General features: G+C 45.7%; 1 protein-coding gene across 1 annotated transcript; it reads left to right on the top strand.

Moving 5' to 3' along the window:
- The first annotated feature begins 2,001 nt into the window (after positions 1-2,001).
- On the top strand, positions 2,002-13,463 carry LOC141270675 (gastrula zinc finger protein XlCGF66.1-like). Its single transcript, XM_073680772.1, has 8 exons — positions 2,002-2,054; positions 2,371-2,485; positions 5,379-5,523; positions 5,653-5,832; positions 5,917-6,040; positions 6,122-6,219; positions 6,415-6,505; positions 11,378-13,463. The coding sequence occupies exons 3-8, from the start codon at positions 5,446-5,448 to the stop codon at positions 12,217-12,219; spliced, it is 1,413 nt and encodes a 470-aa protein (XP_073536873.1). The 5' UTR covers positions 2,002-2,054; positions 2,371-2,485; positions 5,379-5,445; the 3' UTR covers positions 12,220-13,463.
- Positions 13,464-13,795: the final 332 nt, after the last annotated feature.

Raw genomic sequence — 13,795 nt, 5'->3', positions numbered from 1 at the left:
CGCGCGGCTCCGCTCCGTACGCCTCGTACACGCGCGGCTCCGCTCCGTACGCCTCGTACACGCGCGGCTCCGCTCCGTACGCCTCGTACACGCGCGGCTCCGCTCCGTACACCTCGTACACACGCGGCTCTGCTCTGTACACCTCGTACACGCACGGCTCGGCTCCGTACACCTCGTACACGCGCGGCTCCGCTCCGTACACCTCGTACACACGCCTCTCTGCTCCGCTTCGTACACCTCGTACACACGCGGCTCCGCTCCGTACACGCGCGGTTCCGCTCCGTACACCTCGTACACGCGCGGCTCTGCTCCGTACACCTCGTACACACGCGGCTCTGCTCCGTACACCTCGTACACACGCGGCTCTGCTCCGTACACCTCGTACACGCGCGGCTCCGCTCCGTACACCTTGTACACACGCGGCTCTGCTCCGCTCCGTACACCTCGTACACGCGCGGCTCCGCTCCGTACACGTTGTACACACGCGGCTCCGCTTCGTACACCTCGTACACACGCGGCTCCGCTCCGTACACCTCGTACACACGCGGCTCCGCTCCGTACACACGCGGCTCCGCTCCGAACACCTCGTACACACGCGGCTCCGCTCCGTACACCTCGTACACGCGTGGCTCCGCTCCGTACACCTCGTACACACGCGGCTCCGCTCCGTACACCTCGTACACACGTGGCTCCGCTAAGTACACCTCATACACACGCGGCTCTGCTCCGTACACCTCGTACACGCGGCTCCGCTCCGTACACCTCGTACACACGCGGCTCCTCTCCGTACACATCGTACACGCGGCTCTGCTCCGTACACCTCGTACACACGCGGCTCCGCTCCGTACACCTCATACACACGCGGCTCTGCTCCGTACACCTCGTACACGCGGCTCCGCTCCGTACACCTCGTACACACGCGGCTCCGCTCCGTACACCTCGTACACGCGCGGCTCTGCTTCGTACACCTCGTACACGCGTGGCTCCGCTCCGTACACCTCGTACACACGCGGCTCCTCTCCGTACACATCGTACACGCGGCTCTGCTACGTACACCTCGTACACACGAGGCTCCGCTCCGTACGCCTCGTACACGCGCGGCTCCGCTCCGTACACCTCGTACACACGCGGCTCTGCTCCGTACACCTCGTACACGCGCGGCTCTGCTCCGTACACCTCGTACACGCGCGGCTCCGCTCCGTACACCTCGTACACGCGCGGCTCCGCTCCGTACGCCTCGTACACGCGCGGCTCCGCTCCGTACGCCTCGTACACGCGCGGCTCCGCTCCGTACGCCTCGTACACGCGCGGCTCCGCTCCGTACGCCTCGTACACGCGCGGCTCCGCTCCGTACGCCTCGTACACGCGCGGCTCCGCTCCGTACGCCTCGTACACGCGCGGCTCCGCTCCGTACGCCTCGTACACGCGCGGCTCCGCTCCGTACGCCTCGTACACGCGCGGCTCCGCTCCGTACACCTCGTACACGCGCGGCTCCGCTCCGTACACGTCGTACACGCGGCTCCGCTCCGTACACCTCGTACACGCGCGGCTCCGCTCCGTACACCTCGTACACGCGCGGCTCCGCTCCGTACACCTCGTACACGCGCGGCTCCGCTCCGTACACCTCGTACACGCGCGGCTCCGCTCCGTACACCTCGTACACGCGCGGCTCCGCTCCGTACACCTCGTACACGCGCGGCTCCGCTCCGTACACCTCGTACACACGCGGCTCCGCTCCGTACACCTCGTACACCCGCGGCTCCGCTCCGTACACCTCGTACACCCGCGGCTCCGCTCCGTACACCTCGTACACGCGCGGCTCTGCTCCGTACACCTCGTACACACGCGGCTCTGCTACATCCACACTGTAAACCCCTCCTGACCCCACACATAACCTTCCCCTCATCCAGCACCATGACAACCAGCACAGCAGAGTCCTGCATCCACTGAGGCCCCTGATCATGTGACCCCTGACTCCTCCCCTCCTGTGACCTCATCACAGGTCCTGTGCGCACAGAACAGCCATATATGTGGTGGCGGCTCTGCAGGTGGAGGTATGTGGAGATCCCCCATTACTGGGTGCAGGGGGCAGTAACCCCTTCAGCGCTGAGAATATTTAGATGTTTTTAGTTGCCACTTTTAGAATCATTATGTTTCTTTGTTCCTTTTCCTCTGATACATAGAAACTAACTATGATAGACAGGAAACATTGAAACCTCCATTGCTCACAGATTATGATACCTCCCTACTTTTGAAGAATAGAAAGAAAGAGAAGTCATGCGGCGCGAGTAGCGTGGTGTCAAATTTTGGCCACGCTCCTGGTCACACCCCAATCCACGGCCATTTACTATTTTTTTTCTCCCCTGGCAGGAGGAGTTGTCAGAGGGGCACTGGTAATTAGGGACATTCAGCAGACGCCAGAGACTTCAAGGCGAAGACTCAAATCCAAGACTGTCTGCTGTATCGAGTACGATTGTGGCTGGAGGTAAGCGGATCGATTCACGGGACTCCGGTCCAGCGTCCAGGTCAGTGGTACCTGGCAGCTGGATAGGAGGCCATGAATTTCCTACCATCCAGCGTCCCTGGCGGCTTTTGATCACCCAGGGCAGCGCGACGTCATCTGTGCATCCATACAGTACGTGCCCCATATATTGCTCCACTCAGTACAGGTCCTCTCCTCACTGGTGGCAGATCAGGACTTCACAGTGTCTTCCGGCTCTCGGAACTGTCAGAGCAGTGGGTACACTGTAGTGACGTCAGGAGATGAGGAAGACAGCGGAGTTGCGGAGGATCGAGGAGAGGTAAGTATGGCAAATGCCAGGGCCTTGAGGAAGTGGGGTGCTGGCACCGGGCTTTCTTGACTCACCCCGTCCATAGCGTGCCAGGGGGTTCCTAACTGGCGATTGGGCCCCCCTTCTTCCTTAGGGCCCCTGCACTTGCCTCAGTTCTGATGCCGGTCATGGAGCTGGGAGAACAGCTGTGCCATGACGGGACGTGGGACTGAGCCCTCAAATTTGGGATAGTCCCAGGACACTTGGGAGCTATGATGCCTCTTTAGTGGCCCCCACACACAGTATAATGTTCCCACAGTACCGCCAGCCCCCCACACACAATATAATGTTCCCACAGTACCGCCATCCCCCCACACACAGTATAATGTTCCCACAGTACCGCCATCCCCCCACACACAGTATAATGTTCCCACAGTACCGCCATCCCCCCACACACAGTATAATGTTCCCACAGTACCGCCATCCCCCACACACAGTATAATGTTCCCACAGTACCGCCATCCCCCAACACACAATATAGTGTTCCCACAGTACCGCCATCCCCACCCACACAATATAATGTTCCCACAGTATCACCACCCTCCCCACACAGTATAATGTTCCCATAGAACTGCCACCCCCCCACAATATAATGTTCCCACAGTACAGCCACCCCCCCCCACAATATAATGTTCCCACAGTACAGCCATCCCCCCACACAGTATAATGTTCCCACAGTACTGCCATCCCCCCACACACAATATAATGTTCCCACAGTACCGCCACCCCCCCACGTAGTATAATGTTCTCACAGTACTGCTATCTCCCCACACAGTATAATGTTCCCACAGTACCACCATCCCCCCACACACAGTATAATGTTGCCACAGTACCGCCATCCCCCACACACACAATATAATGTTGCCACAGTACCATCAGACCCCCACACAGTATAATGTTCTCACAGTACTGCTATCTCCCTACACAGTATAATGTTCCCACAGTACCACCATCCCCCCACACACAGTATAATGTTGCCACAGTACCGCCATCCCCCACACACACAATATAATGTTGCCACAGTACCGCCAGCTGTTTCATCATCGTCCAGGTTTCACATCCATATATTAGTACAGAAAAGACCAAACTATGTACGAGTTGTGTCTTCATCGCCAGTGAAATGTTCCTCAATTTAAAGACCTTGTCCAGTGACTTCATTCTTGATTTAATACAAATAATTTTTATTTCTATAGCTCCAAAATATTCCGCAGCACTTTACGTTTTGCCCATAGCTATTCTCCTATTGATTTCCTATGTCACCACTGCGTGTTGAGTGATTATTGTTTCAAGTAGGTTGAAGTCCTTTACAACTTCCTGTTCATCTCTCTCCATCTCAAGTGTCCCAGTCGTAGCTGACATAAGTCAATATCTTTGTCTTCTTTGTATTAAGTAGCAGTCCCATGATCGAGCTTTCTATCTTGACACTCTTGTCATGGCGCGGTTTAAGAATAGTCACATTATAGGTTGAATATTGTAATAATATTTCTACAATATTTTGTCTTTGTTGTTTTTGTATCCCACTCCTGAGAGAGGCCACGGTCAAACTATCAGTATTCTAACTGTCTTTGTAGGATCTTCAGTAGTATTTTGCTTGCATGAGGTACAAGCGCAATACTTTTCACAGTTAGTAGCATCTCCCTTCTTCGGAATGGGCCATTTATCAGTTGTTCATATCTGTTGACACAGGCATGCTTCAGAAGACTTTATTAGCTCTTTTGGAATATTGTCACATCGAGAAACTTTGTTGTTTGACAGAAGATTTATCGCAGCAACAACTTTGTTTTTTCAGGAAGTTCGGCTCCATATCATTTCCAGTCTCAGTTTCTTCCCGTATCACTGAGTCGTTCTTGTTGAGGTGCTCCGTGTACTCTTTCCATCTTTGATTGATCTGTTCTGGCTCAGTTAGTGTGCTCCTGTTAGTGACGTCATCATGCCCACTCTTGCTTGAAACTTTAGTTTGTATCTCTTTTATCTTTAGGTATACCTTCCTGGGCTAATAAATAAATACTCACTTATGCCCGTTCTTTATGCCATTAGAGATGAACTCAGGACATTTGCAATCTTTACCAACACGATGGTTGTGTAAGATAGTAGTCTTTATGGAAGTAATTTCACCATCATTGTTCAGTGAGTTTAACCAATAATGAAGTATATTTGTTATTGCTTAAACTGTGATTTTTTTTTTTTACTTTTTTTTCAACAACGCTCTCAGTTTACTCATATTGGCTAATTGTTGGTCAAACGGTCGATCTCTCTCAACTCCTTCATACACACAAAATATTCAGCTGAGCAGAGCTTTCCTGTGGTCTCTGAGAGAGCCACTGGTAGATTCCTCTGCCAGAAGCTTATTTCCAGGGAGAACAAAAGGATCAGCCTCTGAAATTCAGCATGCCAGATCCTTCTCTCCCCTGACATCATCTGTTGGGAGGCCTCCATATTCATTAAACAGTCGGCCAATCTGCAGTTTTATTTGATCTCATATGGTTTCTCTTATTATCTTACTACATGTCATACTTTTTTCCATTGGCTCATCTTCTCCCCATTCAGGTTTCTACAATATAGAATCCTCCTAGTGAAGATCTTCTATATAATTTTCCTGATTGATCCACCAAGGATGGATAGTGACAGGGACAAGATGGTAGAGAGGATATTTCACCTCACCCTAGAGATCCTCTTCCGGCTTACTGGAGAGGTGAGAGATTCTGATGCCGTCACATTACATCATTCTTATCTATGGGAATAACAGATGGACAGAACTGGAGAGGTGAGGACTCTGGAAATGTCTGTAGTGAGATTTATTAATATGTCTCTCCATAACCAGGATTACACAGTAGTGAAGAAGACCTCTAGAGAGCGCTGTCAGGCCCCTGTGTCTGAGGGATGGGGAAGACCCCTGAGCCTAATCACGGAGCCTCCACCTCACCCCCTGATACAGGAGGACGTCAATGAGCAGAAGATCCTAGAACTCACCTACAAGATGATTGAGCTGCTGACTGGAGAGGTGACACTGCTGGGAATGCTGGGATATTATACAGTAATGCTATGAAGGGGGTCAGGGGGATAACAGTATCATTGTATGTGTCAGGTTCCTATAAGGAGTCAGGATGTCACCGTCTATTTCTCCATGGAGGAGTGGGAGTATTTAGAAGGACACAAAGATCTGTACAAGAACGTCATGATGGAGGTTCCCCAACCCCTCACATCACCAGGTAATAGACAGGACTAAATACACACGATCTATAATTATCTATATATAAAGAATGAATTCAGTCCCTTTGTGTTTCCTCCAGTTCTATCCAGTAAGAAGACAACACCAGAGAGATGTCCCCATTCTCTTCTTCCTCAAGACTGTACAAAAGAAAATCCCAGTGTTCCTCAGGATCATCAGGTAGATGGAGAGAAGGTGTCATGAGATCTCCTCTATGATGTGTAGACTGATGTGAAGATCTTGTCTTCAGTCATGTTTTATCCCCCAGTATTATATGTTTCATTCCTGTGTGAGAATGATGGAGGTGGCAGGATTAGAGCTGATCATAGATGTGACATCTCCATCTGTCTATGACTTTTACATTATTTGTTTCAGGATAAAGATCTGACCCATGTTAATACTACAGAGACATATATGAGGGGTGATGAGAGGTGTAAAGAGGAGATTCCTACATATAATTGCCCAGGTGAGTAGTAACCACTAAGTGCAGAAAAGTCACTGATTCTTCTCAGTCACCGGCTGTGGCTGCTTTGTCGGTAGTGTAGTCCCATGGTATCACAATGAAATGGTCATCATTCTGCTGCTTGAACACTTAATGCTCCACACTAAGCTGTTCCCATTACTTTGGCACTACTCAGGATTAGTGCTTTCCCCTCAAACATACAGTCATGGCAGAAAGTGTTGGCATCCTTGAAATTGTTTCAAAAAATTAAAGAGCTTGTCCACTGCTATATAAAATGCCGGTGGAGATAACTGTTTTTGTAAATACCTTCTGCTGTGCGTCCTGCCTGCGAGCGGCGCTATTTCTGACCACTCAGAGGCATCACGTGACCCCCAGCTGCAGCCTACTCTGGCATCTGCTGATGTCACGTCAAGTTCCGGCTGCAGCAGGGCGTGACTCAGTCCAGCATCTACCACGTGCTTTCCCTCTCCTGCATTCATTGGGAAAGCGTGTGGTGGATGCTGGGCAGTGATGCACGGGGAAACCCCGCCCACAGCCCATCAGTTAGCGGGGAGTGCATCATTGAGTCATGTGATGCCTGTGAGCGGTCAGCGATAGCACCGCTCACAGGCAAGACGCACAGCAGAAGGTATTTACAAAAACACTTATTTCCACCGTTTAAATAAATTGGGGCATTTTGTATAGTAGTGGACAACCACGTTAAGTATTTCTCTCAGAAAATTATTACAATTACACAAGGTTTGTTGTACACATATTTATTTCCTTTGTGTGTATTGGAACAACACAAAAAAAGAGAAAAGAAGACAAATTGGACATAATTTCGCATAAAACCCCAAAAATGGGCCGGACAAAATTGTTGGCACCTTTCCAAAATTGTGGCTAAATAACTTTGTTTCAAGCATTTGATGCTCATTCAAACTCCCCTGTGGCAAGTAATAGGTGTGGGCATATGAAAATCACATCTGAAGCCAGATAAAAAGGGGAGAAGTTGACTCAATCTTTGCATTGTGTGTCTGTGTGTGCGACACTTAGCGTGGAAAACAGAAGAACTGTCTGAGGACTTGAGAACGAAAATTGTTGAAAAATATCAACAATCTCATGGTTACAAGTCCATCTCCAGAGACCTTTAACCACGATGCGCCACATAATTAAGACGTTTACAACCCATGGCATTTTAGCTAATGTCCCTGGACGTGGACGGCAGAGAAAAATTGATGAAAGGTTGTAACGCAGGATAGTCCAGATGGTGGATAAGCAGCCCCAATCAAGTTCCAAAGAAATATAATGCTGTCCTGCTGGCTCAGGGTGCATCAATGTCAATGCAAACTATCTGTCGACATTGGAATTAATTTTATCGCTATGGCAGGAGACCCAGGAGGACCCCACTGTTGACACAGAGACATAAAAAAACTAGATTGCAGTTTTCCAAAATGTACGTGAGTAAGCCAAAATTTTGTGGACAGATGAGACCAAGAGAGAGCTATTTGATAAAGCACATCGTTCTACTGTTTACCGAAAACAGAATGAGACATACAAAGAAAAGAACATAGCACCCACAGTCAAGTATGGTGGAGGTTCAAAGATGTTTTGGGGTTGTTTTGCTGCCTCCGGCACTGGGTGTCTTGAATGTGGGCAAGGCATCATTAAATCTGAAGACTACCAAAGGATTTTGGGTTATAATGTAGTGCCCAGTATCAGAAAGGTTTTTACTCACTTATATAGCGCCATTAATTCTACATCGCCTTACAGACATTATCGGCACTGTCCCCATTAGGGCTCACAATCTAAATTCTCTATCAGTATGTCTTTGGAATGTGGGAGGAAACCGGAGAATCCGGAGGAAACCCACGCAAACACGGGGAGAGCATACAAACTCCTTGCAGATGTTGTCCTTGGTGGGATTTGAACCCAGGACCCCAGCGGTGCAAGGCTGCAGTGCTAATATATCTGATATTTGCCCAAAAGTTTGAAAATTTTGTTATTTTCAAATTTCAATTTGTGTTCCATTAAATCAAGGGAACGCAAATAAAGGAAGTCAAAATGGTTAATAATTAACATTTACCGTATTCCTACTTTAAGTTTGTATTATTTTTCTAACATCCATTTATATTTTTTTAGACTGTTAGAAGCATGGGATTAACCCGAGTCAGTATGGACCCAAGCACAAAATTTGGACTTGGGTTTTCCCACCAGCATGTTGCTCAGATGTGTAGCATTGTTAAAGTCTGTGTTAGCTGGCCATAAAAAAATGATACAACGTTACTGTGAAGGAAATATACAGTATAATCAATAAGGGAAAAGTATAACAGAAGTAGAGTTACATTTAGGTGACAAAGGGTGAAACTGGATATACCAGTATTGCAAACACAAAAGTTTTTACTGGAGCTGTCACCTAAGCTCCTGGACCCTGAACTTCAAAGGGAGACAAATGGTACAGCAATTGGGCAGAATATTTCCTATTTACTGTATAGGGAGGAGTAGGGGAGAAGAAAGATATTTGAAATGCAAGGCCCTTAGCTCACCATCCAGTCACAAAGAGCAATTTTTAAATGGGCCAATCTGTCTCACCCTGGAAATATGAGCCTATGGTCAGGACTATAAAAAGCTGGGTGGCACAAAAGAAAGTTGTTCACATGTGGGGGCTGCCAATGCTGCTTATGATCCATAATTAATTATCTCCTTCTTTCAAGGAAACAGAAGGACAATATGTACAGGTGCTTCTCACAAAATTAGAATATCCTCAAAAATTACATTTATTTCAGTTCTTCAATACAAAAAGTGAAACTCGTATATTATATAGAGTCATTACAAACAGAGTGATCTATTTCATGTGTTTATTTCTGTTAATGTTGATGATTATGGCTTACAGCCAATGAAAACACACAAGTCATTATCTCAGTAAATTAGAATACTTTATAACACCAGCTTGAAAAATGTTTTTAAAATCTGAAATGTTGGCCTACTGAAATGTATCTTCAGAAAATGCACTCAATACTTGGTTGGGGCTCCTTTTGCATCAATTACTGCATCAATGTGCCATGTCATGGAGGCGATCAGCCTATGGCACTGCTGAGGTGTTATGGAAGGCCAGGTTGCCTTGATAGCAGCCTTCCGATCGTCTGCATTGTTGGGTCTGGTGTCTCTCATCTTCCTCTTGACAATACCCAATAGATTCTCTATGGGGTTAAGGTCAGACGAGTTTGCTGGCCAATCAAGCACAGTGATACTGTTGTTTTTAAACCAGGTATTGGTACTTTTGGCAGTGTGGACAGGTGCCAAGTCCTGCTGGAGAATGAAATTTCCATCTCCAAAAAGCTTGTCGGCAGAGGGAAGCATGAAGTGCTCTAAAATTTCCTGGTAGACAACTGCGCTGACTTTGGTCTTGATAAAACACAGTGGACCTACACCAGCAGATGACATGGCTCCCCAAACCATCACTGATTGTGGAAACTTCACACCAGACCTCAAGCATCTTGGATTGTGGCCTCTCCACTCTTCCTCCAGACCCTGGGACCTTGATTTCCAAAAGAAGTGCAAAATTCACTTTCATCTGAAAACACCTTGGACCACTGAGCAACAGTCCAGGTCCTTTTCTCCTTGGCCCAGATAAGACACTTCTGGCTTTGTCTATTGGTCATGAGTGGCTTGACACAAGGAATGCGACACTTGTAGCCCGTGTCCTGGATACATCTGTGTGTGGTGGCTCTTGAAGCAATGACTACAGCAGCAGTCCACTCCTTGTGAATTTTTGAATGCTCTTTTCTTAACAATCCTTTAAAGGCTGCGGTTATCCTGGTTGCTTGTGCACTTTTTTCTACCACACTTTTTCCTTCCACTAAACTTTCCATTAATATACTTGGATACAGCACTCTGTGAACAGCCAGCTTCTTTAGCAATGACCTTTTGTGGCTTACCCTCCTCGTGGAGTGTGCCAATGACTGCCTTCTGGACATCTGTCAAGTCAGCAGTCTTCCCCATAATTGTGGAGCCTACTGAAACAGACTAAGGGACCTTTTTAAACGCTTAGGAAGCCTTTGCAGGTGTTTTTGTTAATTATTCTAATTTACTGAGTTAATGACTTTTGATGACTTTTGTGTTTTCATTGGCTGTAAGCCATAATCATCAACATTAACAGGATTAAACACTTGAAATAGATCACTCTGTTTGTAATGATTCTATATAATATGAGTTTCACTTTTTGCATTGAAGAGATGAAATAAATTACATTTTTGATGATATTCTAATTTTGTGAGAAGCACCTGTATTTCTGTTGTTTCTCCCTTATTATTTTATAACTGTTTTGCATATGTGTATTGTTTAATTTTTACATCTTTTTATATCTTTTATTGTAAGCACTGTATATTTTTAGAATTAAAGCTTAAAATCTGGGGGGCAGGGAGCTTCAGATTCACCTGCAATTGAAAATAATGCTAGCACCAATGGGTTTTCTTCCTCCATGGGCCTGGTAACCCCCTCTGCCGCTAAATTTGTTACACGCATGTTAAGAAGGCTCGAAAGTTTAGCAAGAAGTTTTGATATGTTAAAGAACTTTCACAAACCTGTTTTTTTTGGGGTGAACACATCACTTTTGAAGTGACTTTGAAGGGCCTAAGTTTTTGAAAACGTCACACCTAAAGTATCTAAAACCACGTTTAGGAAGTTTGTTAACCATTCAAGTGCTTCTCACGTATTAACAAAAAAATGAAACACAAAAATAAAAAATTCTCTGTTTTTACATTGAAGTGTTGATATAGACCAATTTTTAATTTAACTTAGGATAGGATAAAATAGACCCCACAATTTAATTCTTTTTTGAAAAATAAATATTTTTATATTATTTTATTCAAAAATAATAATTGTTTTTATTCTTGACAGATGACTTTACCAGGAGATTAGAGGGACAGCTGACAGCTTCAATTTTTAAATCAGACAAAGTTCATATCAAACAGGACACGAATCAAGTGTATCCTATAATCCCAGATTTACCGTCATCCCTTCACTGCAAAGATCTATCATCTGATTCTCGTAAACAGGTCCAAACTTCTGATTCATCACAAACTATTAAGAAATATAAAAGTCACAAAGAAGGTGCTAAAAATGAAACCTCTGTTATAGAAAAGAAGCCATTTTCATATTCTGGGTATGGAAAAACTTTTTACCCCAAAACGTCTTTTGTTACACATCAAAAACTTCACACAGAGGAAAAAATGTTTTCTTTTTCAGAATGTGGGAAATATTTTAACCAGACATCTGAGCTTGTTAGACATGAGAAAATTCACACAGCAAAAAAAACATATTCATGTTCAGAATGTGGAAAATGTTTTGTAGATAGATCAAATCTTATTTTACATCAGTCAAGCCACACATGCGAGAAGCTTTTTTCATGTTTAGATTGTGGGAAATGTTTTGATAAGAAAACACATCTTGTTAGGCATCTTAAAATTCACACAGGATACAAGCCATTTTCTTGTTCAGAATGTGGGAAATGTTTTGCAGAGAAATCAAATCTTGTTAGACATCAGAGAATTCACACAGGGGAGAAGCCATATTCATGTTCAGAATGTGGGAAATGTTTTACAGATCAATCAGTTCTTGTGAGACACAGGAAATTTCACACAAATGAGAAGCCATTTTTATGTTCAGAATGTGGGAAATGTTTTACCTTTAAATCACATCTTCTTCGACATCAAAGAACTCACAGGGGAGAAGCTATGTAGAAGATGAGAAATGTTTTACTTGAAAGTCATATTTTGATGACCGTAAAATAACCTTACATGTGGAGAAGCCATACATCACATTTACAAATTGTACACAACAACATAAGGAAACCTGGAGACTAATCGGAGGCCTTCCCAGTTACAAACTGCATTAAACTAGGCTGTGTACTTGTCCCAACCTTGTTCACTATTTTCTGCCATGTTGAGAGATGTTTTTAGCAACTTCGAAGACCAAATCTATGTCTTACAGGACTGACTGCAACCCCTGGTGCCTGAAGGCTGTTATGAAAGTGCATGAGACTGTTATCCATGACTTCTTGTTTGCTGATGATTGCGCACTAAACGCCAGCACAAAGCAGCAGATGCAGTTTGAAATGGACCGTTTTTCATAAGCTTGCGACAACTTCGGTCTTGTTATCAATACTAAAAAGACTGAAGTTATGTACCAACCTGCTCTAGGAAAACCATACCAGCAGCCACGCATTATAATGAAGGAGCACAACTTAAAGCAGTTGACAACTTCACCTACCTGGGCAGCACGCTCTCCTGCGTAGTGACCATAGACATTGAATTCAACAACAAAATTGCCAAAGCTAGCATCGCCTTCAGGAGACTGCGTAAGAACATATGGGAATGACGGGAACTTAGCACTAAGCTGAAGGTTTACCGCACGGAGGTCCTTACCACACTTCTTTATGCCAGCGAGACCTGGACTGTCTACTGCTGGCATTCAAACAGCTCAATCACTTTCATCTGAGCTGTCTCCGCAGACTTCTCCACATCAGGTGGCAAGACAATGTCCCCAACATGGCAATCCTGGAGCAATTTGGGCTATGCCGCGTTTACACTCTTCGGCTGAAAGCCCAAGCCAGGTGGGCTGGACACGTAGTAAGGATGCCAGACAGCTGAGTGCCTAAATAACTGCAGGACGGAGAACTGTGTCAGGGAAAGCGAGAAGTCGGGGGCACAAAAGAAACGTTATAAAGACTTCCAGAAAGCATCTTTCAAAAACCTTGGAGTCAACATCAGCAAATGGGAGAAACTTGCTGTGACGACACAGCTTTTTTTCTTAGTTATGCCAGACATAAATTCAGTAGGCCCTGATATAACTATTCTTCATGAGTCTAGATGTTACCTCTTCTTTTAGGTTGACTTGTTTTTTTATAAATTGATCACTGGCTGTTATTTACCTTTTTGTATCAGCTTTTACAGTTTATTGTACTGTTATCATTGCTAGACAGGGATGCAAGGTCATTGAATAATTCTGTTTGCTAATATGTTGATAACACATTACACCAGGCCATGCAGTTTGTTGACTTGCATTGTTTGGGTGGTGTCACTGGTATGTCAGAAGTGACAGTCGCCCTGCAGTTGGTTGCAGGAGATCTCAACGTTTGGCATTACAGACTTCTTCTTAGGGGCTGTCTCTAGGAACCAGCTGCTACCTTCCTCTTGCTAATTATCACCCTGCCTGGGTGTATAAATTCCTGCTGTGCTTCAAAGGGAGGTGCCGGCGATATTCATTACTACTTGTGAAGGCTTTAGCAAGAGCAGTACTTCAACCTCTCTGGAGCTT

The sequence above is a fragment of the Phyllobates terribilis genome, unplaced genomic scaffold (genome assembly GCF_046119375.1).
Source record: "Phyllobates terribilis strain yellow unplaced genomic scaffold, ASM4611937v1 Scaffold_5__5_contigs__length_657084704, whole genome shotgun sequence".
NCBI lineage: Eukaryota > Metazoa > Chordata > Amphibia > Anura > Dendrobatidae > Phyllobates > Phyllobates terribilis.
Note: the sequence above shows the minus strand (reverse complement) of the source record. Positions and strands in the feature narration are given on the sequence as shown.

What these genes read in the sequence shown, in the direction of transcription:
- LOC141270675 (XM_073680772.1), top strand. Translation starts at nt 5,446, where the DNA reads ATGGATAGTGACAGGGACAAGATGGTAGAGAGGATATTTCACCTCACC. An exon ending in CCAACCCCTCACATCACCAG is followed by an intron (nt 6,041 to 6,121) that starts GTAATAGACAGG and finishes TGTTTCCTCCAG; the next exon opens with TTCTATCCAGTAAGAAGACA. An exon ending in TCCTACATATAATTGCCCAG is followed by an intron (nt 6,506 to 11,377) that starts GTGAGTAGTAAC and finishes TATTCTTGACAG; the next exon opens with ATGACTTTACCAGGAGATTA.